This window comes from Bufo bufo, chromosome 1, assembly GCF_905171765.1.
Source record: "Bufo bufo chromosome 1, aBufBuf1.1, whole genome shotgun sequence".
Taxonomy (NCBI): Eukaryota; Metazoa; Chordata; class Amphibia; order Anura; family Bufonidae; genus Bufo; species Bufo bufo.
Window position 1 is genome coordinate 816,294,676 of NC_053389.1, and position 27,314 is coordinate 816,321,989.

A 27,314-nucleotide genomic window follows, 5' to 3' on the forward strand; every position below is an offset into this window, starting at 1 on the left:
AAACGTAACACACCATTGGCAACAACCACCAAGAGAGCAACCACTTTGTGGATGGAACCAACGATGGCCTTTCTGTTGGCAAGCATTGGGTGGCATCATGTCTACATGGGACACTTCCATTATAAACACAAGGAACTTCTTCTAGCCAGGACGTAAATGTTGTAAAACTGTTGATGTCAATCTCAAGCGATGACTCAATTTACCAAACACAATGGTCTTTGATCAAGACAGGTTTATGATCTTCTGCCCACGACGTCCATCCATTTCTCAGCCAAAAGGATCTCCCTAAACAAACTAAATAACTCGCTTTCGCTATGTCATTGTCTTTTCACACAATACGGCTGGGGCCCTTAACAACAAGTCTCAAAATATTTATCTGGGGTCCAGAGACTTAATAAATAATCTGGAAAAATACCTCATTGTCTAGATCTCTAGAAAGGATTAATCTCGGAGACAGCTGACAAAAAGGACTGCGCTGCCACCCCTGGAACACAAATAAAAAAAGAAATAAAAAAAGCTGGCACACTTCTGACGAGGACTGAGGATTACACAGCGGAGGTGTAAAGACGAGCTGAGCTCTAAACCTGACAGCCTGAAAAACAGGTCGCGTAATACCAAGGGGCGTGACAAATTACGATCCAAGACAAACTAAGGACCTGCGAGGCGTGAAAAAAAGTCAAAAGAATAATAATTGTTTTAATTGTTTTTGCAGTTGAAGCTTAATCTGGCCATACGTGGATGGATCACAGTCCGGAAAGGGTTGAGGATAACGAGAGCTTCCAACACGCACACAGAAGAAAGATACAAATCCCATTTACAGCGGCGATAATAGCCTTTAATAGCCTTAGATACCGGTCGGGTTGGTTATCGATGAAGCGTCCAAGTCATTGATGTTAGATCATAAATTATCTTGTGAGAATTCGGCGACCAGGCCAGGGTTTAGTGGCCGTAAATTCCATTATAATTGCATGATTAGAGATCAAGGTACTGCGTGAAATATAATAAAAAAAAACAAGGCCTTGTGATGCATTTTTCCATTTATTTGGACTTTGAAATAGCCAAACCGATGAGGCCAGCGATCCCTGCGGCTCCCAGGGCCATTCCGCCTACAATCGCCATGCCGACCAAACCCTCTAAAACGAGAAAGAAAACAAGACATGAGAACGTTCCTTTTCTTCCAGTACTTGGCTCTGTGCCTGAAGAGGTCCCATGCCTCCCCTTACTATATACTGAAGACATTCCCACCCTGAAGAACTCCGGTCCCCTTCCCTACACTTCTTTGTATCTAATACAGACACCTTCATGTCCTTCCCTTACTACTCTGTGCACTCAGTACATTCATGTTCACTACTATCTCCCCCTTATCTCTGTACTGACGCATTTCGTAATTCTCCTACTCTGTTCTGTACTGGATACATTCCCTTCCATGTATTACTCTTTTCTGTACAGGATGCTTTCTCATTTTTCTCCTAAAGGGACACTTCCTACAGAAAGGGGTACTTTTATAACTCAATATTCATAGAAAACAGATAGATTCAGATTTTTTTTGCCGTTCTCTCTCATTTCGGAAGTAATATACTGTCCGTTTAATGATGCTGTGATGGGAAGATGTTATCTGCAGGGTAATCCTCATGATACTAGTAGTTGTAAGACTAGGATAAAAAATATGACCGCTCTAATGTTCTCTCAATAGGTCTAGATCAGGGATGGCCAACCTGTGGCTCTCCAGCTGTTGCAAAACTACAACTCCCAGCATGCCCAGACAGCCTACAACAGGGCATGGTGGGAATTGTAGTTTTACAACAGCTGGACAGCCGCAGGTCTAGATAAAGATGCCCACAGAAAAAGACTTAGAGCGTCACACTTTACACTAATCAATGCAGTGTTCCTCAACTCCAGTCCTCAGGGCCCACCTGCCGGTCAGGATTTGAGAATATCCCACAGAGTGAATACCTGTGGTAAGTCCTGACGCCCTAACACTAATTATGTCACCTAAGGAAATCCTAAAAACATGACCTGTAGGTTGGCCCTGAGGACCCGAGTTGGCCAACACTGCTCTAATTGAGTCGCTCATCCCTCTCAGTGATGGTCTGACTGAAAAAGTCAAATGAAATGGTCTGCGGTGGTAAAAGTCCAAGCAAAGGAAGTTAAAGAGCCAGGACTGGAGGCAGAATACTAGAAGTGACTCCAAAAATGATACTCAGGAAACCTTACAAAAAAATATAACTATTCTAGAATATTAGCTGTTAACATGTGATAAATGATGGAAGTGCCCCTTTAAGCCAGTCATGAGATAACCATTCACCTAATACTTTCTGATCCCCCCCATACACGTGTGCTCAAATGGGAGAGGGAAGAAAGCCGCTATTAGACAAGTCTGATGCCGCTATTTCCTCCCCAAAAACAAAAGGATCGGGCACATGTTGATAAAAAGCAGCCAGATGCTCGTTTTCTCAGACATCTGGTGTCAGGTGGAGAGTCAGGAGGACCCATGGACATCTGATGACATAGGTCAAAGGGTCCATTCACACGTCCGCAATTTAGTTCCGCATTTTGCGGAACGGAATTGCCGACCCATTAATTTCTATGGGGCAGCATGATGTGCTGCCCGGACACAGAATTGCGGACCCGCACTTCCGGGTCCGCAATTCCGTTCCCGAAAAAAATAGAACATGTCCTATTCTTGTCCGCAATTGCGGACAAGAACAGGCATATTCTATTAGTGCAGGCAAAATGCGGAACGCACATTGCCGCTGTCCGTGTTTTGCGGATCCGCAAAACACGTTGCGGAGGTGTGAATGGACCCCGATGGGTATGGCCAGCTTTTAAGAACTTGCCCATTACACTATCTTGCTGCTTCTACACCTTGGACACATTCTCCTCCTCAACTCTGTTCCAAGTAGCTCACCTTTCACTGCTCTTCAACAACGCTCCTCTTTGTTCCTGACACTTTCCGATATTTTCCTTGATTTATGTGACCATACATATTAGAGCGGGCATGGCCAACCTGCGGCTCTCCAGCTGTTGTAAAACTACAACTCCCACCATGCCCTGCTGTAGGCAGTCTGGGGATGATTGGAGTTGTAGTTTTGCAACAGCTGGAGAGCCGCAGGTTGGCCACACTTGTATTAGAGGAAAGCCAGCGATTTCAACAGGATCAGCCTTCTAATGTGCATGAGGGTGTCCTGACTTTCCTCCGATACTAGACGTCAGAAGAAGGTAGCACCAGGCAAGCTTGACAATGCTTTCCCACAGGAGATATCTCCTCACTTCATGGGTACCTTTAGGCAATTGTATATCACTCTTTAGCCACAAGATGAGCCCCATCCCTGCTCCTCTGTTACTCCTGACCTGAGGTCCTGTCTTTGATTACCTTTTTGCATCTTTTTCTCTATCACCTTCTCCAGCTCCAGAGCCTGTGTGTTCTTCGGTTCCTTACTGAGAAGCGTCCTCACATACTTAAGAGCTTTCTCATATTCCTGAGAACAGAACCACATTGGAAGTTACTCCACCAATTACTGAAGGACCCTCCAAATTCCTACACCAAAAGTAAAAATATAGGAGGTGGGCGACCGCTTTACCCTCACCTTTAATCTGTGGTGGGCCACTGCCAAATAAAACAGATAGTCTCGCTGCTCATCTTTACTGCCCTTTGGTAAAAGATCTGGAGGAAAGAAAAAGCACAGAACTTCAGGATATTACTGGCTGGTTAAATGTACACCTTTGGGGGCATTTTACTCATTTTGGGGCTAAAATTATTTTTTGGTCAATTGGTCTTTATAAAAAAAAAATGCTCAGCTGTTTCTAAAATACATGGGTTAAAAATGGGTTTGAAAACGGCCACAGTCTGTTTTACTTCTAACTGATCTCCTGACTTTCATAAACACTTATTTAAGCCATGATTGACGAGAACGGCGTGATAACGAGTGTTTGGTTGGGGGTCCATATTGGCAAAAAAATAAGATTCTCTGTCTCGCACAGGTGGTTGGGAATGGGGGTAGTCTTTCGTTCTTTGAGTTGGCACAAAGAGAAGATATATCTTAGAGATGGGATGGGGGATTAGTCGAATCCACGAATCCCTCGAATCTTGCTGGATTCGTGGACTCGAATCCCGACGTAATTTACCTGATACGAATCCGATGGGAGGGACTGGGAGGAGGAGCTGGGGGCCGGTGCGTTCACTGTGATCCGGCCCCTCCGCTCCAGTACAGTTATAAAATGTGTATTCTATTAATAATAATTCATGCTGCCCCCTCTGTCTGTAGTACATTCAATATATCCGACTTACAGGGATACTGACATCGTAATGCAGGCCGGCCGGGCAGACGAGCGGCAGAGTGACTGACTGACGTCACCTGCCTGCGCCGCCTGCTTCATTCATAAAGCAGGCGGCTCAGGCAGGTGACGTCAGTCAGTCACTCTGCCGCTCGTCTGCCCGGCCGGCCTGCATTACGATGTCAGTATCCCTGTAAGTCGGATATATTGAATGTACTACAGACAGAGGGGGCAGCATGAATCATTCATTATTAATTAAATTACACACTTTATAACTGTACTGGAGCGGCAATAGGGGGTCTGTGGATTACACTGTTAAGGGGTGGGGGGGGGGGGTCTGTGGATGGCACTGTTATGGGGTGGGGGGTCAGTCTGTGGATGGCACTGTTATGGGGTGGGGGGGGTCGGTCTGTGGATGGCACTGTTATGGGGTGGGGGGGTCTGTGGATGGCACTGTTATAGGGTGGGGGATCTGTGGATGCCAGGGGGAGAGGTGAGAGGCACTATGATACTACTGGCACATGGGGGGGGGGGGGGAGGCACTATGATACTGGCACATTATGAGGGGAGATGGCACTATGATACTGGCACATTATGAGGGGAGATGGCACTATGATACTGGCACATTATGGGGGGAGATGGCACTATGATACTGGCACATTATGGGGGGAGATGGCACTATGATACTGGCACATTATGGGGGGAGATGGCACTATGATACTGGCACATTATGGGGGGAGATGGCACTATAATACTGGCACATTATGGGGGGAGATGGCACTATGATACTGGCACATTATGGGGGGAGATGGCACTATGATACTGGCACATTATGGGGGGAGATGGCACTATGATACTGGCACATTATGGGGGTGGTGGCACTATAATACTGGCACATTATGGGGGGAGATGGCACTATGATACCGGCACATGGGGGGGAGATGGCACTATGATACCGGCACATGGGGGGGAGGAGAGAGGCACTCCGCACTTGATACTGGCACATGATTAGGGGGGCATCTATGGGGACACTTACTGGCACATTATTGGGTGGCACTGTGGGGCCACTTCTTATTGGCACATTATTGGGGGGCACTATGGGGGCATCTACTGAGGCCACAAAGAAGGGGTATTTTATATGGGGGGCTCTGTGTGGTACTAGTATTATCAGGGGTATTTTCTGCAGTATAGTATTGAGGAGCGGCACAGTATTGGGGGTGTTAGGATGATTTGTCCAGAAGATGGGAGGATGATGGAAAAGTAGTAAACTAAGATTTTTTTTTGTCAAACTGCAGAGACGAAAAATGGCCGAAAAATGGTGGTCTGGTCTGAAGGGAGAAGATGAGGAAAGAGAACATCTACATCAGAGGAGACGTCACTGGATGTAAGAGGTATGGGGCTGTATTACCCTGTATGTTCTGTAGTGATAGGAGCAGGGGTCATCGCGGTCATATAGGGTGTGACCGTGACTGGGAGGCGGAGGTTCAGACAAACTGACGCGGTCTGACTTTGTTTCTTACACCGTGCGTTCACACAATTATGTACAGGATTCGTAGGATTCGATATATTCGAGAACCTTTTCGGATTCGGATTCGAAAAAAATTGGATTCGTCCCACATCTAATATATCCAATTTATCTCGGTTTAGGCATTTTCTGTTACGTTCGGCACCTTTTAGTCGTTGTTTGGCATAGACACTTCCACATGAAGCCGGCACAAAGAGGGTTAAGATTTATCCACTTTATAAATATCTACTTAAAGCGTGATTTCATAATCTACGCTCCCCCCCCCCCCCCCGGGCCCAGGGCTGGAGGAGAAGGGATTGCCCAATGATTCCATTAGATGACTGGGATATTATATTGGTAAATTTAGGATTAGTTTCTTATCATTTTAATCACATTTTGGTTCAATTTAATATTTTACACAATCTATATTACACCTTTACGGCTTAACAAATGGGGTCTGAGAAACACTTCTAACGGTCCGCGGTGCGATTCACCGGACGCCGATCGTCCACCTATGTCTCCGACTTGTACAGAACTAAAAGAATATTGCAGACAATTCATAACTTTATTACCCAAAAACTGAAAGTGGCGATTCCATTTATGGTGGAGTCTTGGATTCCGAGTTGGGTGCCATAAATATAAAAGGACTCTTTTGGTTAAAATAATGTTTTTGGCGAGGCTCTTGATTCTCATCCAATACTCCAAGTATAAACACATGGTTAAATCTCGTTAATAAGATTAAAGGGTTTCTGTCACCCCGCAAAACTCTTTTTTTTTTTTTTTTGGATAGTTAGATTGCTCATAGTGCGATATAGCAGAATATAATAGTCTTACTTACTTTCATGCGGCCGATTCTTTATAAAACGAACTTTTATAATATGTAAATGAGGGCTCTACCAGCAAGTAGGGCGTCTACTTGCTGGTAGCTGCTGCAGAAATCCGCCCCCTCGCCGTGTTGATTGACAGGGCCAGCCGTGATCTCCTCCTCCGGCCGGCCCTGTCAGTAATTCAAAAATCGCGCGCCTCGCGTCATTCGGCGCAGGCGCTCTGAGATGAGGAGGCTCGTATCCTCAGCACTCCCTCAGTGCGCCTGCGCCGATGACATCACCGGAAGAGAAGACGTCATCGGCGCAGGCGCACTTAGGGAGTGCTGAGGAGACGAGCCTCCTCATCTCAGAGCGCCTGCGCCGAATGACCAGAGGCGCGCGATTTTTGAAATACTGACAGGGCCGGCCGGAGGAGGAGATCACGGCTGGCCCTGTCAATCAACACGGCGAGGGGGCGGATTTCTGCAGCAGCTACCAGCAAGTAGACGCCCTACTTGCTGGTAGAGCCCTCATTTACATATTATAAAAGTTCGTTTTATAAAGAATCGGCCGCATGAAAGTAAGTAAGAGCATTATATTCTCCTATATCGCACTATGAGCAATCTAACTAGCCCAAAAAAAAAAAAAAAAGAGTTTTGCGGAGTGACAGAAACCCTTTAAGGGCTCATTCAGACAGCCGTATGCTGTCCGCAAAAATACTGAATGCTGTCCGCAAAAAAACAGATCCGCAAAAAAACGGATAGCATTCAGTATTTTTGCGGACCCATAGACTTCAATGGGGCCCATGTCCTGATTTTCACGGACAAGTATAGGACATGTTTCATTTGTTTTGCGGAACCGTGGAATAGAAAAAGGGCCCCATAGTAGTGAATGGGTCAGCATCTAATCCGCAAAAAACGGATCCGCATTTCTGCGGATAGCATACGGCCGTCTGAATGAGCCCTAAAAGATATGAAAATATTTTATATAAAACAAAGAAACTGAGGATAAGGCCTTTTTTTCTCCTTTTATGTTCCGTTTTTTGCGTTCCATATACAGAACCATTCATTTCAACGGGTCCGCAAAAAAAACGGAAGGTACTCCGTATGCCTTCCGTTTCTGTATTTCCGTTCAAAGATAGAACATGTCCTATTATTGTCCGCATAACGGACAAGGATAGTTCTGTTTAACAGCTATTAGGGCCAGCTGTTCAGTTCCACAAAAAACGGAATGTACAGGGACGTCATCCGTATTTTTTGTGGATCCTTTTTATTTGCAGACCACAAAATACTGAAAAAGCTACACGGCCGTGTGCAAGAGGCCTAAAGGGTTCAAGGTATGGGGAGAATGGAATTTTTTATATTTTTCTGGTTCAACCTCCTCACTATCCCCTTTTCGTATTTTTTGATGGTGGGGGGAGGGGTAAGGGTTAAGAAAATGGAAATAATAATTTTGATGTTTTGTTTTGTATGGAAATATTATTGCTTGATTTTTCTAATAAAAAATTAGATAACGTCATGACATCATCACTTGTTTCTTTGGTGCCACGATTGGCTTTCTTGGGGCCCATCGGCTGGGGGCCCCGAGTGATACAAGTGGCTCCAGAGTAACTGGTTAGGAAACCATGCAATACACGACTTTCTATTCCTCTTACTAGTAATTTGTGGGTACATGCGTAAAACGGAGTTCGGGGTAAGGCCTCATGCACACGACCGTGCTGAGTTTTTTCGGTCCGCAAATTGTGTATCCACAGAACACGGAGTGCTGCCGTTCGCATCTTTGGCGGCTCCATCGAAAGCCACAAAAATTGCAGCTCGGATGCGGACCAAAGCAATGGTCGTGTGCATGAGGCCTAAAAAGGTTTTTAGATCAGTGATGATCTGACTCCCTGCAACAGCCCCACACATTGATTAGTGGCTGTGAGCGGTACTGCAGCTCACTCCCTCTCACGCTGTGGAGATTGTTGGGCCCCAGCAGCACCAGATGTGCTCCAATGAAACAAGTGCTGTCAGGTCATTACTAAAACTTGGCAAAGAACAAAACCAATAAAAAAAAAAAAATAAAAAAATAAAAAAATAATATATAAAATTTGTGTTTATAAAGCTTCACATGAGCCGTCATGATGGGATTCAAAGAAAACGCACTGCGCCAGCTTGCAAACAGACTGATTTTTAACCCTTGTATCTCAAAAACTGCTGAACATTCTTAATAAAGACCAATTGAAAAAAAATTACCTTTAGGCTGGGTTCACACGAGCGTGTCCGGATTAGTTCCGGATGCGTCCCGGTGTGTTGCGGCAAACCCGCGCGAGTAGGAATGCAATTGCAGTCAGTTTTGACTGCGATTGCGTTCCGATGTTCAGTTTTTATCGCGCGTGTGCAATGTGTTTTGCACGCACGTGATAAAAAACCGACTGTGGTACCCAGACCCGAACTTCTTCACTGAAGTTCAGGTTTGGGTTCGGTGTTGTGTAAATAGTATTATTTTCCCTTATAACAAGGTTATAAGGGAAAATAATAGCATTTTGAATACAGAATGCTTAGTAGGTGATGTACCATGTGATTGGAGCATGTGATCTGACGTCACCAAAGGTCCTTTAGCCCATAGTTCATCTTTTTAAAGAACTAAAGACCGGGAGAACTACGCGAACAAGAGGAGAAGGTGAGTTAATTTTTTTTATTTTTTAAACCTCAATTGATCACCTATTAAGCATTCTGTATTCAGAATGCTATTATTTTCCCTTATAACCATGTTATAAGGGAAAATAATACAGTGTATAGACTGTCACCTAGCAACCATGTATGAAAATCGCACCGCATCCGCACTTGCTTGCGGATGCTTGCGATTTTCACGCAACCCCATTCACTTCTATGGGGCCTGCGTTGCGTGAAAAACGCAGAATATAGAGCATGCTGCGATTTTCACGCAACGCATAGGTGATGCGTGAAAATCATCGCTCATCTGAACAGCCCCATTGAAATGAATGGGTCCAGATTCAGTGCGGGTGCAATGCGTTCACCAACCGCATTGCACCCGCGCGGAAATCTCGCCCGTGTGAACGCAGCCTTAGTCTAAAATGAGTGAGACGCAAATCATAAAAAAATTAATTGCCCCAAAGGTTTTAAACGTTGGCGCATTTGTTGATCACAGGAGGTATCACAATCTTGCTCCTTATAGACTTATTATAGAATATGTCCTCCTTGGAAGTTTTCAGCCATGCAGCCAAACCCCCTCTGTGTCCACAAGGTTTAGCCATCAGGAACCGTCCTTGGTTTTGAGCCCTGAGGAGAGTCTTCTCCGTGCAGCAGACATCGGGCATGGCGGCATGTGACAACGACATGAATCCGGTCCAAACCTTTCGGCACTGAGTGAATACTGAAAAACCTAAGCAAGCATCTCACTGGCCGCCATAAGAGGACGCAATACATCCAACAGGACAACTTCCCAGTCGTATAAGAGACGCCCAAAGTAACTAAAAAAGTGCCAGCCGTTGCGCTTACCTTCCAAAAACCCTGCCCCTTTCTGGATGTCGGAGGTGTACTTGCTTCGGATCAAGCACCAGGCGTACTCGAACTGCGTGCTCTTGCTCAGCGATCCTGCAGAGATTTCGGCTAGATACTTCTTCTCAAATCTCTGTAAATCCAAACACAATCAGAAACGTAATGATTTGGGAAAGCAATAGTTACTGTGCAAATGTAGAACAAGGGCGAAGAAACCGGAAGCAGAATTTTATCTTAATGAGCCCTGACAAGACAACGCCTTCCAAAAAGTGGGCGCCGGGGTGCCCTGGTCCCTTCTCAACCACTGGAAGCTAACCATGGCCAGGTAGGGAGCTCCTTGCAGCAGCCAGGAGATACAAGGCTGGAAGACTCCTCCATGATACCCATGTACCGCACTAGGTTGAAATACAATGTCCACTAGACCCCCTCTATAATATCCATATATCCCAATAGATTGAAATGTAATGTCCAGTAGACACCCCCCTATGATATTCATATACACTAAAAGGTTGAAATACAATGTTCGGTAGCCCCCTCTATGATATCCATACACCCCACCCAATAGTTTGAAATACAACGGCCGGTAGACCCCCTCTATGATAACTATATGCCCCGATAGGATAAACTAGAACATTCGGTAGCCCCGTCTATGATACCCTATACCCCACCCAATAGGATGGAATACAACAGCCGGTAGACCCCCCTTCTATGATACCCTATACCCCAATAAGCCACATGGACGTGCCTTCATAAGGTAAATGCTTTACATGATCACCATGGACAAGCTGCGAATGAAGGTGGTCAGTTTGAGTCCAGCGGTGGTTCAGTACTGTCACGTTGTGTGGGTACGCCATAGCGACAAGCGCGGAGAATGCGGCCCCGGGTTGGGCATGTATGTAAGCTCTGCACTCTGAGGCCTCTTGGCTCTTCCTATAACTTCAGCTCACAAGCATGACAAGGTAAAGGGTTATGACAAACTCCGTTGGAGGTGACTCCGAGGGCACATTTGAAGAGCAAATTACTTCCATACTTGATGCCGGAGTGTGAAGGACACGTCTGTCATATGGCGACATCTCTTAGAACGTCACTCTGCAAATGTGGTGACTCAACCCATCAACACACTGGGAAAAACGCCTGAGGTGTCTCCTTCCTGGTGGACAGATTCCCAAAACAGGAGATGGACGGCAGCCAGGGGGTCAAGTTGATCATTTCCAATTCATGCCATCCAGAATTATATGGAGGCGTAAGGCTGTAATGTGAAATCATTCACAGGAACGAGTTAAGGACGTGATGGGAACCGTGTATTACCCATCCAGGAAGGGCACAGCGACTAAGGAATAACCGTCTGGAGAAACGTCAGAGTCACCTGAAATTCAATCGGATGCTAAGTATCACAATGGACAAATTTTAGGGTAAGGTCAGGACGCTCTAAGGAAGGGGGGCTTCTGGCTCAAATGAATGACATCACAGTAACTCCAAGGCTATGATACTGTGCCACTAGAGGTCGTAATAACGCCTGTACAAGCGTCGCAAAGTCTTCTTCTTTAAGGTGTACCGATACGTCTTAGACTTTTCCTGCCTTTCATCGGCGCAGGGCACACTGAACGGCACGGGCAGCGAAGCGATGCTGCGGCCTGAAACAACCAATAACAAAGCTCCTTACAGCAAGCAGCTTTGTTATTGGTTGGTTTGAGCGGCACGCCTCTCTGAAGCTGCGGTGCGCGATGTAACTACATGCGCACACCATCTGCACAGGACAGCTCTAGCAGAGGGTGCTGCCAACACCCTAAAGAACCCGGAGCACCATGTGCAGGAACTAGAGCAGGGTTCACCCTCCGGTCCCAGCTGCTGCTCAGGATGAGCCCAGTAAGTTAGCTCCTCTCCGCCTATGCTGAGAGGAGCTGTGGGTAGGGGTGGCACCAGGTATCGTACAGTATGTGTATTCATCCACGGCATATGGACACAGAAGGAGCCTCCAGGGTGTGTATGCTCTGAGGAGTGGGCCCTGTACATGTGGAGGGCGGTGGCAGGAGGGCCTGTGTCCTACTGTGGTCCTCAGGCCTCTCTGCAGTACTTAGGCTGAAAGTGGAGCTAGTCGCTCTCCATAGCGCTGGTTCACTCCCATGTTACGGGTCATACGTGTGTGTGTGTGACATGTCATAGGATCCACTGGTGTGGACAAGGACAGGGTCCCAGAGCTAATGGACCTACGTGCAGCTGTATGCCACCTATAACCAGAGGGCTGCTGCGGCCTACTCATTCCGTCAGGGGAGCCGTCACTTTTATGACTGACCTGTGATGAAGTACAGAGGAGATCCACTATATTGGACTTTATCACTTCGCTAGAATTGCCTGATGTTATTAAGACAAGTAATGGTCCCCTCTATAAACACCCACCTCTTAGGGCCACGTTCACACCACCGCTATTTATTTCTGCCGTTCTGCTCCGTAAGAGGAGCAGAACAATGAAAATGTCGGAAGCGCTGGATCGGACAGAGCTGAACAGACTCCATGACTCCAGACTGACTATGATGGGATCCATTCAGTTTCTGCACGGGATCCTGTCTTTTTACCAGACAAAAAAGTCCTGCATGTAAGGCCTCTTTCACACGGGCGTTGCGGGAAAAGGTGCGGGTGCGTTGCGGGAACATGCGCGATTTTTCCGCGCGAGTGCAAAACATTGTAATGCGTTTTGCACTCGCGTGAGAAAAATCGCGCATGTTTGGTACCCAAACCTGAACTTCTTCACAGAAGTTCGGGCTTGGGATCGGTGTTCTGTAGATTGTATTATTTCCCCTTATAACATGGTTATAAGGGAAAATAATAGCATTCTGAATACAGACTGCATAGTATAATAGGGCTGGAGGGGTTAAATGTTTTTTTTTAAAAAAATTAAAAAAAATGTAACTCGCCTTAATCCACTTGCTCGCGCAGCCCAGCTTCTCTTCTGTCTTCTTTTTTGCTGTGTGCAGGAACAGGACGTGTGGTGACGTCACGCCGGTCATCACATGGTCCGTCACATGATCCATCACCATGGTAAAAGATCATGTGACGGACCATGTGATGACCGGAGTGACGTCACCACAGGTCCTTTTCCTGCAATCAGCAAAGAAGGAGATGCCGGCTGCGCGAGCAAGTGGATCAAGGTGAGTTAAATATTTATTTATTTTTAATTAACCCCTCCAGCGCTATTGTACTATACATTCTGTATTCGGAATGCTATTATTTTCCCTTATAACCATGTTATAAGGGAAAATAAAAATGATCGGGTCTCCATCCCGATCGTCTCCTAGCAACCGTGCGTAAAAAAATCGCACCGCATCCGCACTTGCTTGCGATTTTCACGCAACCCCATTTACTTCTATGGGGCTTGCGTTACGTGAAAAACGCACAAAGAGGAGCATGATGCGATTTTCATGCAACGCACAAGTGATGCGTGAAAATCACCGCTCGTGTGCACAGCCCCATAGAAGTGAATGGGTCGGTATTCAGTGCGGGTGCAATGCGTTCAACTCACGCATCGCATCCGCGCGGAAATCTCGCCCGTGTGAAAGGGGCCTAATGCTTTTTTGTCCGGTCTTTTTGACAGAATCTGCAACGGAGGCTCCAAACACAGATGTGAACAAGCCCTTCACATTCTGTAGGCCTACGTATTATTTCTATTACTGCAACTTTTGCCCTCCTCCTCGGCTAAAAATAAACCATCAAAAGCGCTCAGGACCCCTATGAGCCAGAAGAAAGAGCCACTCGGTGAGAACAGCTCTTCTTCTGGTGGACTCCAGCCATCTTTGTGTTACATGGACAACCATTCATCTGAACGGCCAACCTGTAATTATACAACGGAAATGCAATGGATAAAGCCATGGCTGGAAGTTTATGATGGGGTAGTCCCTTCAGTGACACAATCTCAACCACACATACAGTCAGTGCTCCAGACAAAAAAAAAAAAAAAACCTAGTAGCCATTGGCTCCTGAACTGAAAAATTTAGTCGCCAAATCGAAACCAAATCAAAATTTTGGTATCGTGACAACGCTACGCCGGTCAGATCGCTGTAGGGTTGTTTCGATACCAAAATATTGATTCGCTTTCGTCACCATAAAAAAGTATTACAATACTCAATACCACGAAAAAAAAAAAAAAAACACCAAAAAAAGCCGCGTGCATTTCGCATTTTATGAAACGTTCGGCCCATAATAGAACAGTCCGATCCTATTTTTTGGGGTGACAAGGTGACAAAAAAATGGCAAATCGCATGTTTTTTATTTATTTATTTCTGTTACGGTGCTCACCGCATAGGAGATATTTTTTAATAATTTAATAGTTTGGACTTTTCAGACGCAGCGCTATGTAATATAATTTATTTATTTATTGTTTATATATTTTATATGTAAAATTGGGAAAGGGGGGGGGGGATTTAAACTTAATATTTTAGGGTACTTTCACACTAACGTTTCCGTCCTAGGGGCTCTATACCGGAAAAGAACTGATCAGTTTCATCCCCATGCATTCTGAATGGAGAGTAATCCGTTCAGGATGCATCAGGATGTCTTCAGTTCAGTCTTTTTGACTGATCAGGACGGAGATAATACCGCAGCATGCTACGGTTTGATCTCCGGCGAAAAAAACAGAAGACTTGCCCGAATGCCGGATCAGGCATTTTTTCCCATAGGAATGTATTAGTGCCGGATCCGGCATTCAGAATACCGGAAAGACGGGTCCGTCCTTCTGGCCTGTGCATGCGCAGACCGGTAAAAATGTGAAAAAAGATACAAGACGTATCCGTCTGTCTGCATGAGAAGCAGAGAGACAGATCCGTTCTTGCAATGTATTTGCGAGATGGATCTGCATCCGGATGCGTCTCATAAATGCTTTCAGTCACATCCAGATCAGCGGATCCGGCGGGCAGTTTCGACGACGGAACTGCTTGCCGGATCACACTGCCGCAAGTAGCCTTAGTGTTTGTGTTTTTTTTTTTCTTACCTACTATTAGCCCCCTTAGGGGCTGGAACCCTTGTCCTATTCACCCTTAGGCCCCTTTCACACGGGCGAGATTTCTGCGCGGGTGCAATGGGGGAGGTGCACCCGCACTGAATCCCGACCCATTCATTTCTATGGGGCTGTGCACATGAGCGGCGATTTTCACGCATCACTTGTGCATTGCGTGAAAATCGCAGCATGCTCTATATTGTGCGTTTTTCACGCAACGCAGGCCCCATAGAAATGAAGGGGGCTGCGTGAAAATCGCAAGCATCCGCAAGCAAGTGCGGATGCGGAGTGATTTTCACACATGGTTGCTAGGATGAAAGTCTATTCACTGTATTATTTTCCCTTATAACATGGTTATAAGGGAAAATAATAGCATTCTTTAATACAGGAGGCTTGGTAGAAGGTCAATTGAGGGTTAAAAAAAATAAAAATTAACTCACCTCCTCCAATTGATCGCGTAGATGCCGGTCTCCTGTTCTTTCTTCAGGACCTGTCAAAGGACCTGTGGTTACATCACTGGGTTCATCACATGGTACATCACATGATCCATCACCATGGTAATGGACCATATGATGAGCTCAGTGACGTCACCACATGTCCTTTGACAGGTCCTGAAGAAAGAACAGGAGACCGGCAGCTACGCGATCAATTGGAGGAGGTGAGTTAATTATTTTTTATAAAAATTTTTTAACCCTCATTGGCACTGCGCCACCAATGTTTATTATACTGAGGTGTTGGGGGAAGGGGGCGCACTGCGCCACCAATGTTTATTATACTGGGGTGTTGGGGGGGGCACACTGCGCCACCAATGTTTATTATACTGGGGTGTTGGGGGGGGCGCACTGCGCCACCAATGTTTATTATACTGAGGTGTTGGGGGAAGGGGGCGCACTGCGCCACCAATGAAGATAACTGACCTGTTAATACAAATACAGGAGGCAGGTGCCAGAATCAAATAGCCGGCACCCAACATCTATGACAGGGAGCTGCGATCAGCGGCAGTTAACCCCTCAGGTACCGCACCTGAAGGGTTAACTGCAGCAGATCGCAGCTTCCTGTCATAGAGGTTGGGTGCCGGCTATTTGATTCCAGCACCCGCCTCCTGTATTTGTATTACAGGTCAGTTATCTTCATTGGTGGCGCAGTGGTCACAGCCCCTCCCCTCCTCCTCCTGCCTCTTCTTATTGGCTGCGGCGGCAGTACAGGGGTAGAGAGACTCCTCCTCCACTGCGCTGCTGAGAAGAACATCGTCGGCGGGCAGAGAACTATCATCTGAGAAGAGCAGCGGCGGCGGGTCTAGTCGCAAATGGCGACAAGACTAAAAAGTCTTGTCGCCATTTGTAAATTTTAAGTCGCATTGGCGACCATTTTGGTCGCCATCTGGAGCCCTGACTAGGTAGAGGGGCTAAGTGATCCTCAACATGTATAGAAGGTAAGAATGGAGGGAACTAACAGCAACTAATACAATTCTGAAAACAGCCTTTAATCTGACTAAAGTCAGGATGTCCACCAGAAGAAAAGCAAAAGGACTTCTCTACATTTTGTACACCTCAGAGGGGTTAACAGCCTAGGAAAAGTATAGCTGTCTCTCCTCAGTGACACCAACCACAAGTTGTCACCCAGTAGGCTCAGAAATGTTTATACAATCCTGTGACAAGTGTCTGAACACAAGTCTGGCAGGAGACACCTCAGTGTATACTTAAGACAACAGCACTTAGCAACTCTGTACAAGAAGAGACATGCTCTCTTGAGGTATCAGAGATGTATGGAGAGGACAGGTTATGGACTGGAGATGACATGTGAGGAGGTATCAGGAGATGAGGTCAGAGATGTATGGAGAGGACAGGTTGTGGGCTGGAGATTACATGTGAGGAGCTATCAGGAGATGAGGTCACAGATGTATGGAGAGGACAGGTTGTGGACTGGAGATGACATGTGGGGAGGAATCAGCAGATGAGGTCAGAGATGTATGGAGAGGACAGGTTGTGGACTGGAGATTACATGTGGGGAGGTATCAGGAGATGAGGTCAGAGATGTATGGAGTGGACAGGTTGTGGACTGGAGATGACATGTGGGGAGGTACTGGTTCCAGCCCTGTTATCCTGGGGGTGCTCTCACAGGAACATTTGTGGCCATCGGTAGGTCTTCTGATTTACAGATTTTCTGGGCTGCAATAGGATTCGTAACCTAAAATGATAGGAGGTCTATGCTAGGGTTGTTGTGGGTATCGAAACCCAATCGATACTTTTGTCCGGGTATCGATACGATACCGGGATTTGACATTTATCGATACTAGGCTGCCCTACTGCACAGCATCTAGCATCAGAGAACATGGAGCGCTGTCAACTCTCCCTCCCCCTGTGCCGCTGCTGCTGCCGCCAATAAGAAGATGGAGGGGCGGGCGCACTGTGCCACCAATGATAGAGGACCTTTCACGGGTCCAAACATTGTAAACTATCAGGACATGTAGAGCGACGCCCAGGGATCTCACTGCACTTACTATTATTCCTGGGCGCCGCTCCGTTCGCCCGCTGTGGCCCCCGGTATATTCTCCCGCTCTGTATGCTAATTGCTAGCATCGGAGAAATGGGGAGGAGCCTGCCCTTTTTCTCAATGGGCGTTCCTTCTCCCTGGCTGTAGCGCTGTCCAAGAAAAGCGCAGAGCGTCACAGCCAGGGAGAAGGAACGCCCATTGAGAAAAAGGGCAGGCTCCTCCCCATTTCTCCGATGCTAGCAATTAGCATACAGAGCGGGAGAATATACCGGGGGCCACAGCGGGCGAACCGGAATAATAGTAAGTGCAGTGAGATCCCTGGGCGCCGCTCTACATGTCCCGATACTTAGTTTACAATGTTTGGATTCATGAAAGGTCCTCTTTAACTTTTAATACAGGAGGCGGGTGCCGGCAGCAGAATAACACAGCCGGCACCCTGCCTCTGACTCCTGTATTAAAGGTTAATTATCATTGCTGGTCCAAGTAAAATCCAGGCAGCGCTCCTCTTGTAAAAACCGCAGGGTCTTTATTCACACATGTGACAAAATAGGCAACGTTTCCATCCCCTTCCGGGATCCTTCTCAAGCCAAGTGCACAGACCAACATCCTGCTGGTGTCTATATACATGTCCAGCTATTTATTACACGTGTACAAAATTACTTAATCAAGTGATTACAATTAATAACAGCTGATACCAAGTCACCTCCTGCTATTGAACAAATTCAGTCCATTCAAGTATTTCCAGTGTCTTCTCGTAGGGTGATCTCGGTACATATCCCCAAACACATCTTTGCATAAAGTGCACCTTCTCATAAAAATGTATATAAACAATCACATACAGTTGCAAGAAAAAGTATGTGAACCCTTTGGAATGATATGGATTTCTGCACAAATTGGTCATAAAATGTGATCTGATCTTCATCTAAGTCACAACAATAGACAATCACAGTCTGCTTAAACTAATAACACACAAAGAGTTAAATGTCACCATGTTTTTATTGAACACACCATGTAAACATTCACAGTGCAGGTGGAAAAAGTATGTGAACCCCTAGACTAATGACATGTCCAAGAGCTAATTGGAGTGAGGTGTCAGCCAACTGGAGTCCAATCAATGAGATGAGATTGGAGGTGTTGGTTACAGCTGCCCTGCCCTATAAAAAACACACACCAGTTCTGGGTTTGCTTTTCACAAGAAGCATTGCCTGATGTGAATAATGCCTCGGACACAAGAGCTCTCAGAAGACCTACGATTAAGAATTGTTGACTTGCATAAAGCTGGAAAGGGTTATAAAAGTATCTCCAAAAGCCTTGCTGTTCATCAGTCTACGGTAAGACAAATGGTCTATAAATGGAGAAAGTTCAGCACTGCTGCTACTCTTCCTAGGAGTGGCCATCCTGTAAAGATGACTGCAAGAGCACGGCGCAGACTGCTCAATGAGGTGAAGAAGAATCCTAGAGTGTCAGCTAAAGACTTACAGAAGTCTCTGGCATATGCTAACATCCCTGTTAGTGAATCTACGATACGTAAAACACTAAACAAGAATGGATTTCATGGGAGGATACCACAGAGAGAGCCACTGCTGTCCAAAAAAACATTGCTGCACGTTTACAGTTTGCACAAGAGCACCTGGATGTTCCACAGCAGTACTGGCAAAATATTCTGTGGACAGATGAAACCAAAGTTGAATTGTTTGGAAGAAACACACAACACTATGTGTGGAGAAAAAGAGGCACAGCAAACCAACATCAAAACCTCATCCCAACTGTGAAGTATGGTGGTGGGGGCATCATGGTTCGGGGCTGCTTTGCTTCGTCAGGGCCTGGACGGATTGCTATCATCGAAGGAAAAATGAATTCCCAAGTTTATCAAGACATTTTGCAGGAGAACTTAAGGCCATCTGTCCACCAGCTGAAGCTCAACAGAAGATGAGTGTTGCAACAGGACAACGACCCAAAGCATAGAAGCAAATCAACAACAGAATGGCTTAAACAGAAGAAAATACGCCTTCTGGAGTGGCCCATTCAGAGTCCTGACCTCAACCCAATTGAGATGCTGTGGCATGACCTCAAGAAAGAGATTCACACCAGACATCCCAAGAATATTGCTGAACTGAAACAGTTCTGTAAAGAGGAATGGTCAAGAATTACTCCTGACCGTTGTGCACGTCTGATCTGCAACTACAGGAAACGTTTGGTTGACGTTATTGCTGCCAAAGGAGGTTCAACCAGTTATTAAATCCAAGGGTTCACATACTTTTTCCACCTGCACTGTGAATGTTTACATGGTGTGGTCAATAAAAACATGGGAACATTTAACTCTTTGTGTGTTATTAGTTTAAGCAGACTGTGATAGTCTATTGTTGTGACTTAGATGAAGATCAGATCACATTTTATGACCAATTTGTGCAGAAATCCATATCATTCCAAAGGGTTCACATACTTTTTCTTGCAACTGTATTATATAAAAACACAATAAAATCGCTTGGCTATAGTTAATTCATCAGGACAGAGAGGCGCGTTCTGCAATTGAATGCAATTCATCCAGATTGCTGTTTTTTTTTTTTAATTCGTTACATGTATTTCATGATTTTTTGAACAACATGGATACCAACATAAAATTCACGTTAACAGCCTCGAGTGAACGGGTGCAATTCTTAGACACGCAGGTTTATGTGGACAATGGGAGCCTACATACAGATTTAAATATCAAAGCGACAGAGAAAAATACGATTCTACATATTTCGAGTGGACACCCACGAAGAACGATCAGGTCATTACCTTACGGCCAAATGTTGAGAGTAAGAATTGTAGACAATGAGGAACACGCGGAAGGCGCTTTAAAAAAAATTGGAAAACTCATTTGAAAAAAGTGGTTACCCAAAAAAGGTAATTCAGGAGAACAGGATTAAAGCTGCCCAAATAACTCGTGATACTTTGTTAAATGTTAAAATGAAACTAATACGGAGAAGATACCGTTTGTTACGACATTCAATGAGCCGAGTCCGGCAGTGGAGCGCATTGTGCGTTCACATCGGGGTGCACTGAGGAGCGGATTCCCTGCGATTTCGGCCTTCGCTGCACCTCCTTTGAAACGTTCCAGAAACATCAAAGACCGAGTGGTGAGAACAGAGGTAGAGGGGCAGAAAAAACAGGTCCAGCAGACTCTAAAACTAAGAGGACAGGTTGTTACCCATGTCTGCGATGTGTGAATTGTAAGTATCTACAGAAGGGCAGGGAATTCGCGCATCCGCAGACGGGTGAACGATTTGAGATTAAAGAATACTTGACTTGTGATTCGTCGTGGGTCGTATATGTATTATGGTGCCCAGGTCACTTGCTGTATGTAGGGGAGACTACGTGTGATATCAAGGCGAGACTAAATAACCATCGACCGTCTATCAGAGATAAAAGGAAGGATCTGCCTGCGGCTAAACATTTCTCGGAAAAGCAGCATAAGGAACAGGATCTGAGATTTATGATCTTAGAAAGAGATAGGCCTCATGCACACGACCGTTTTTTTTTTTTTTTTAAGGTCCGCAAAAACGGGGTCCGTAGGTCCGTGATCCGTGACCGTTTTTTCGTCCGTGGGTCTTCCTTGATTTTTGGAGAAACCACGGACATGAAAAAAAAAAAGTCGTTTTGGTGTCCGCCAGGCCGTGCGGAGCCAAACGGATCCGTCCTGACTTACAATGGGGACGGATCCGTTTGACGTTGACACAATATGGTGCAATTGCAAACTGATCCGTCCCCCATTGACTTTCAATGTAAAGTCAGGAGTCCCTATTAATATACCATCGGATCGGAGTTTTCTCCAATCCGGTGGTATATTTTAACTTGAAGCGTCCCCATCACCATGGGAACGCCTCTATGTTAGAATATACCATCGGATTTGAGTTAGATCGTGAAACTCAGATCCGACAGTATATTCTAACACAGAGGCGTTCCCATGGTGATGGGGACGCTTCAGGTTAGAATATACTAAAAGAACTGTGTACATGACTGCCCCCTGCTGCCTGGCAGGTGCTGCCAGGCAGCAGGGGGCAGACCCCCCCCCCTCCCCTGTATTTAACTCATTGGTGGCCAGTGCGGCCTCCCTTCTCCCTCCCCCCCTAATTAAACCCCCCCCTTATCATTGGTGGAAGCGGAGAGTACCGATCGGAGTCCCAGTTTAATCTCTGGGGCTCCAATCGGTTACCATGGCAGCCAAGACGCTATTGCAGTCATGGTTGTCATGGTTACTTAGCAATAAATAGAAGCATTATACTTACCTGCGATGTCTGATCGGCCGGTAGCTCCTCCTACTGGTAAGTGAAAGGTCTGTGCGGCGCATTGCTTATAGCACAGACCTGTCACTTACCAGTAGGAGGAGCGCCCGGCCGGTCACAGACATCGCAGGTAAGTATAATGCTTCTATTGCTAAGTAACCAGGGCAGCCAGGACTGCAGTAGCGTCCTGGTTGCCATGGTCACCGATCGGAGGCCCAGCGATTAAACTGGGACTCCGATCGGTACTCTCCGCTGCCACCAATGATAGGGGGGGGGGGGAAATTGTGTTAACTACAGGGGAGGGAGGGGGGCCCACTGGCCACCAATGAATTTAAAACTGGGGAGGGAGGGGGGTCTGCCCCCTGCTGCCTGGCAGCACATGATCTCTTACAGGGGGCTATGATACGCACAATTAACCCCTCAGGTGACTTGAATGGGTCCGTGAACCGTTGTCCGTCAAAAAAATAGGACAGATCATATTTTTTTGACGGACAGGAAACACGGATCACGGATGCGGCTGCAAAACGGTGCATTTTCCGATTCTTCCACGGATCCATTGAAAGTCAACGGGTCCGCGAAAAAAAAATGGAAATCGGCACAACGGCCATGGATGCACACAACAGTCGTGTGCATGAGGCCTTAATGTGTTGATAGAGGAGGGGATAGACTCACTCTTCTGAAGAAATGAGAATTAAAATGGATACATCGCCTTGATACATTGAAACCCCATGGGTTAAACATTGATTACCGGGTTACGGTGGGTATGAGATGGGGGGCATGGGCTCCCGCTGCATGATCTCCAGATACATCATTACATTGAGTGCAGAGACCAGATATGAATTTTTGCATTGATAACGATTTTTGTTTTGTATTACAGATATGTGGCTTCATGGGACGAGAGAGGCGTCCTGCAAGGTGACTGAATAGTGTCAATGATTTTTTAGGCGTTATGTGACATGGATGGTGTTTATACACCATGTCGCATGCGGGTATTGACGGTAATTCACACCGACTCTCAAGCCTGCGATTGTGTGTGGTGAAGCGTCACGGACGTGGTTTGGATGAGTGACTGCGCAGGAATAAATTAGGGCGTTGAGCTGCATTGGATTAAAACTGCATAACTACAACGAGTGCGAGGATAAAAGATGCCCCAAAAAAATGTTACATTTTGTATGCTGCAGCGGCTGGATGTGCACTCGCGTCACTGGATTCCTGTGCAGAGAGGACGTCGGAATGAGCGCATTCATATATAAATGAATTCTTCAGATGGGTGGTGTTCACACCATGCGTTTTAAAAAAAACCCATCAAGCTGGATGAATTGCATTCAATTGCAGAACGCGCCTCTCGGTCCTGATGAATTAACTATAGCCAAGGGATTTTATTGTGTTTTTATAATACACTTGCACTTTTATATAATATGTGATTCTTTATATACATTTTTAGGAGAAGGTGCACTTTATGCAAAGATGTGTTTGGGGATATGTACGGAGATCTCCCTACGAGAAGACACTGGAATGGACTGAATTTGTTCAATAGCAGGAGGTGACTTGGGATCAGCTGTTATTGATTGTAATCACTTGATGAAGTCATTGAGAAGCTGGACATGTATATGGACACCAGCAGGATGTTGGTCTGTGCACTTGGCTTGAGAAGGATCCCGGAAGGGGATGGAAACGTTACCTATTTTGTGTCACAAAGGCTCCGTCTACCTTCACAAAATGCCGCCGCCCAGCGCGTCCCTCCAGCCCGCCCATCTCCTCCGGAATGCGATCCTCCCTGTGAGCCAGCGGACGAATTCTCGCGCATGCGCCGTGCGTGTCTGTATTCGGCGCAGGCGCAGTGAATGTCTGACCGCTTTCTGCACAGACATCTCCACTGCGCCTGTTCCTCGGAGCACTAGGACGTCATCGGCGCAGTGGAGATGTCTGAGCAGGGAGGCGGTCAGACATTCACTGCGCATGCGCCGAATACAGACGCGCACGGCGCATGCGCGAGAATTCGTCCGCTGGCTCACAGGGAGAATCGCATTCCGGAGGAGATGGGCGGGCTGGAGGGACGCGCTGGGCGGCGGCATTTTGTGAAGGTTGACGGAGCCTCTAGGCGCTAATGACGCCCCCATAGCACCTAGAGGCTCATTAGCATATAGATATAAGTTCTTTTATTAGCGAAACGGCTGCACCAAAAGCTATTATATTAGGATTGTTTGGGAGAGCAGACACCGGCGGATCGCTAGTGTCTGACAGCTAAATAGGTGAAAACCAAGTGGTAGAAACCCTTTAAGTATAAATCATCCCTTTCCCTATTTTACATATGAAATATATAAACAATAAACAAACAGCACATATCGCCACGGCCAAAAAGTCCAAACTATTAAACTATAAAAAATAAATCAGAGAGATGGCGGGGCTGTAACGCAGTCAGCTGTTGTCCGTACAGTGCAGAACTGCGATGGGTTAGTTGCAGATTTCACCCTGTGCTCTAGCGCCATCTGCTGTCTCTTTACAGGAACTGCACCCGCTGTGTGGTCCACGTGAGAGACACGTCTGCCAGGAATAACAAGGGCGATGGGCAGCATTTTTTATTTTTTTTTGTCTCTCTCTGGGACATCCATAGGAGCCCCGGGACCTGGAGAGAGCAGTCTCACCCGGCTCTCCCCGCTCTGACCTCTGAACTCTACTTCTGCCGGCGCATGATCTCAGGGCAGCGAGGAATCCTAGCGCTGGAGGTGATGTGGGTGCTCACCATGATGACCCCCACTGTACCAGAGCTGGTCATGGTGATGGGGGCTCTTTAACCACCTAACTGCCGGGCAGAAGTGGAGGGGGATATATCTCCTGACTGGCAGCCGCTAGAAGCGTGGTCTGGTTTGAAAACTGGCATTCCGGGCCAAAAGACGAAAAGGAGAAAGTCCAAGCTAAGCAGGAGACGAGGAATAGTCGCAGGCAAAATCGGCTTTTGCTTTCAGCTCTATTCACCGCCCCTGATTTCTAACAGTGATATCTTCCCATGTACTGAAGATATTGCTGTCATTCTGGTATTGTTTGAAAGCTTGAAATGTCAGCTTTCAAACAATACCAATCTACATATCTCAGAGATATGAGCAGCTAAAGCAGCCGCCCAGGTCCTGGGGCTCCTATGGAGGCCACAATGTTAGTGGAAGACTGTAAATACTAAAAAGCCCCCCCCCCCCCCTTCTCCGTCAGTCTGTAGGAGAACGAGGGAGCAGCTGCGGAGCCGACGGCTGCAGGAGGTAATAGAAGTCGGTGATTTTTACCACACAGTGAACGCCGTAAATAAATTCCACGAAATAATGTAAAAATTGCTGTTTTTTGTTTATCTTTCCGCCTAAAAATAAAAGTAATAAAAAGTTATTTAATACACTTAAAAAAGCGCAAAATGGTTCCTAAAAAAAACCTACATGCACGCAAACGCGTTTTGTTTACATGTCCGTTCTGTTTTTTTTTGCGGATAGGATGCGAACCCATTCATTTCAATGGGTTCGCAAAAAAGGCGGACAGCGCACCGCGTGCTGTCCGCATCAGTATGTCCGTTCTGTAGCCCCGCAAAAAATAAATAAAAATAGAACGTGTCCTATTCTTGTCCGTTTTAGGCACTAGTACAATGGATCCGCAAAAATTCCATTACCAGAACCCCGGCCCACCTTACTTTTTACAATGGCGGCCAATACTCCGGGGCGTGCCGATGACATCACTGCCCATATATGGACATCGCCAGGCCGTGGAGCGGACAGCTGCTGGCATGGTGGACATGGGGGCGTCACCCGGACTGCACAGGGCCCACTCCAACCTCACCCCCTTTTAACCCTTAGTGAGCTGTGAAGGCTCGCTCACACAGCGGTTCCTGCCGCGCTTCTTCACTTCAGATGCTGGAGAACCCACCGCCGGGCCGTGAACGTCAGCGCTACGTCCCACTGGCGCCAGTATCCGGGGGCGCGGTGTCCGCTCCCGAACTCTGGGGACAAGATCCGCAGTGTCATCGGCAGAGCGGACCTGGGGCGTTCCCTGGTGATGGCGTCTGTGCCGCCGCCACGTCGCGCTGTCCTCCTGACTCTGACAGGAGGAGTAAGTGAGGGCAGCAGACGCCCCGGCGCGACACTAATTATTGACACTGACGCAACCGCGTTAAAAACCGCATAAAGTATATGGCGTTGTCGCCCATAGCAACCATACAACAAGCTGCCCTTTTCCCTTTGCTGCAAGCTGATTGGTTGCTGTGGGTTACCGCGCCACGTTCACGACACCTGGGCGCAAACTGCAGCGGTGTCAGGCCACGCCCCCTTTACCTTGTCTAGTCCCAGACACAGTATGAGGTCACCCAGCAGCAGTGAAGTCATACACAGGCTCTGTCATTACTACTCCTCCTTCTCACCATAAGATCCTCCACGGCCACCAGATCGTTAAGCACGGCTTCCATCGTGACCGGAGTGACGCCCCAGCCCCGACACTTCCGGTTATGAGAGCCTCGGCCTCACAGCTCCCGCGCCGCCATCTTAAGTGAGGTCAAAGGAAACCGTCGTGGGCGAGAAAGAAGGAGAAGGAAGCTGACGCGCCATGTTCACTACTGGCAAAACAGCGTCGCGTCATGACGTCACACGACCACGCCCCCTGTAACGGGCTGTAACCCTATTATTACATGGGGTGATTAACCGTTTAATGACCGCACTGTAAAACATTAGAATGAGACATTCTTTATTTTTCTAGATTTTGAGCAGTTTTCCTGCCCCTTTAATGTCTGTGGAGTTTAACCCTTTTACTTCTCATGTATTATTCTATGACATGGTGTTTGCCCTGACAGGTTATTACCTCGCCGTTATGTACGACGTCTCAGGCGTTATCATTTCCGGACGGCGCCCGTTTTTACGCGTTAATCGTCGATATATTCTGTCGTTATTTCTGGTTTGTGACGTTTAACCCCTTCAGTTTTCCCCTATTCCTGCCCCGCTGTCGCTTTATGTGGTGATAACTCTGGAACATCCTCGGGTTGTTTTCTCGTGACACCTCGTACCTCATGTCAGTGGTAAATTCGAGTCACCTTTATTTAGGAAAAATTCCTAAATTTACCGAAAATTTTCATACGAAGCCACTCCCCCTCCGCCGCGTCTGCCCTCCCTTAGTCTCTGCTCTAACCTCCCTCCTCCCGTCCGTAATCCCGCGCATGCGCCGATGAACGCCATATCGGCGCGTGCACATTAAATGAGCGCAGTCGGGCCGGGGCATCGCAGTTTACCGCGCGTTATGGCGTTCATCGGCGCATGCGCGGGATTACGGATGGGAGGAGGGAGGTTAAAGCAGAAACCAAGGGCGGGCAAACCTGAATATACATTACTCCGATTCTGCCGTTTACAGACATAGCCCATATGTGGCGGTAAACTGCTCTATGGGCACGTGGCAGGACTTAGAAGGGAAGGAGCGCCATATGGATTTTGCAGTGCGGATGGATTGGTTTACAGGCGCCATTGG

General features: G+C 46.8%; 2 protein-coding genes across 4 annotated transcripts in view; one reads left to right on the plus strand and one right to left on the minus strand.

The window, feature by feature from the left end:
- Nucleotides 1-813: 813 nt before the first annotated feature.
- Nucleotides 814-26,379, minus strand: FIS1 (fission, mitochondrial 1). Of its 2 annotated transcripts, none has more exons than XM_040415290.1 (5): nt 26,224-26,379; nt 10,086-10,218; nt 3,588-3,664; nt 3,374-3,479; nt 814-1,133 (listed from the first exon to the last, which is right to left on the minus strand). In XM_040415290.1, the coding sequence occupies exons 1-5, from the start codon at nt 26,266-26,268 to the stop codon at nt 1,039-1,041; spliced, it is 456 nt and encodes a 151-aa protein (XP_040271224.1). In that variant the 5' UTR covers nt 26,269-26,379; the 3' UTR covers nt 814-1,038. The 2 variants fall into 2 exon arrangements, with proteins under 2 accessions (XP_040271224.1, XP_040271223.1); XM_040415289.1 differs by having other exon boundaries at nt 26,096-26,229.
- The window catches only part of LOC120986624, a 128,240-nt gene continuing 112,091 nt past the window's right edge, over nt 11,166-27,314 (plus strand). Inside the window, exon 1 of one of the 2 annotated variants that reach the window (XM_040415288.1) lies at nt 11,166-11,497. The gene's annotated coding sequence lies outside the window, so the exon portion shown is untranslated. The remainder of the gene's footprint in view (nt 11,498-27,314) is intronic. The other variant, XM_040415287.1, reaches the window with a different exon arrangement.

Excerpts from the sequence above, each read along its gene's own strand:
- FIS1 (XM_040415289.1), bottom strand. The coding sequence starts at position 26,188 with ATGACTTCACTGCTGCTGGGTGACCTCATACTGTGTCTGGGACTAGAC. Across the intron at positions 3,665-10,085 it reads AGGGGCAGGGTTTTTGGAAG|ATCTTTTACCAAAGGGCAGT; the intron begins GTAAGCGCAACG and ends TCTTTCCTCCAG. Across the intron at positions 1,134-3,373 it reads AGAGAAAAAGATGCAAAAAG|AGGGTTTGGTCGGCATGGCG; the intron begins GTAATCAAAGAC and ends TTCTCGTTTTAG.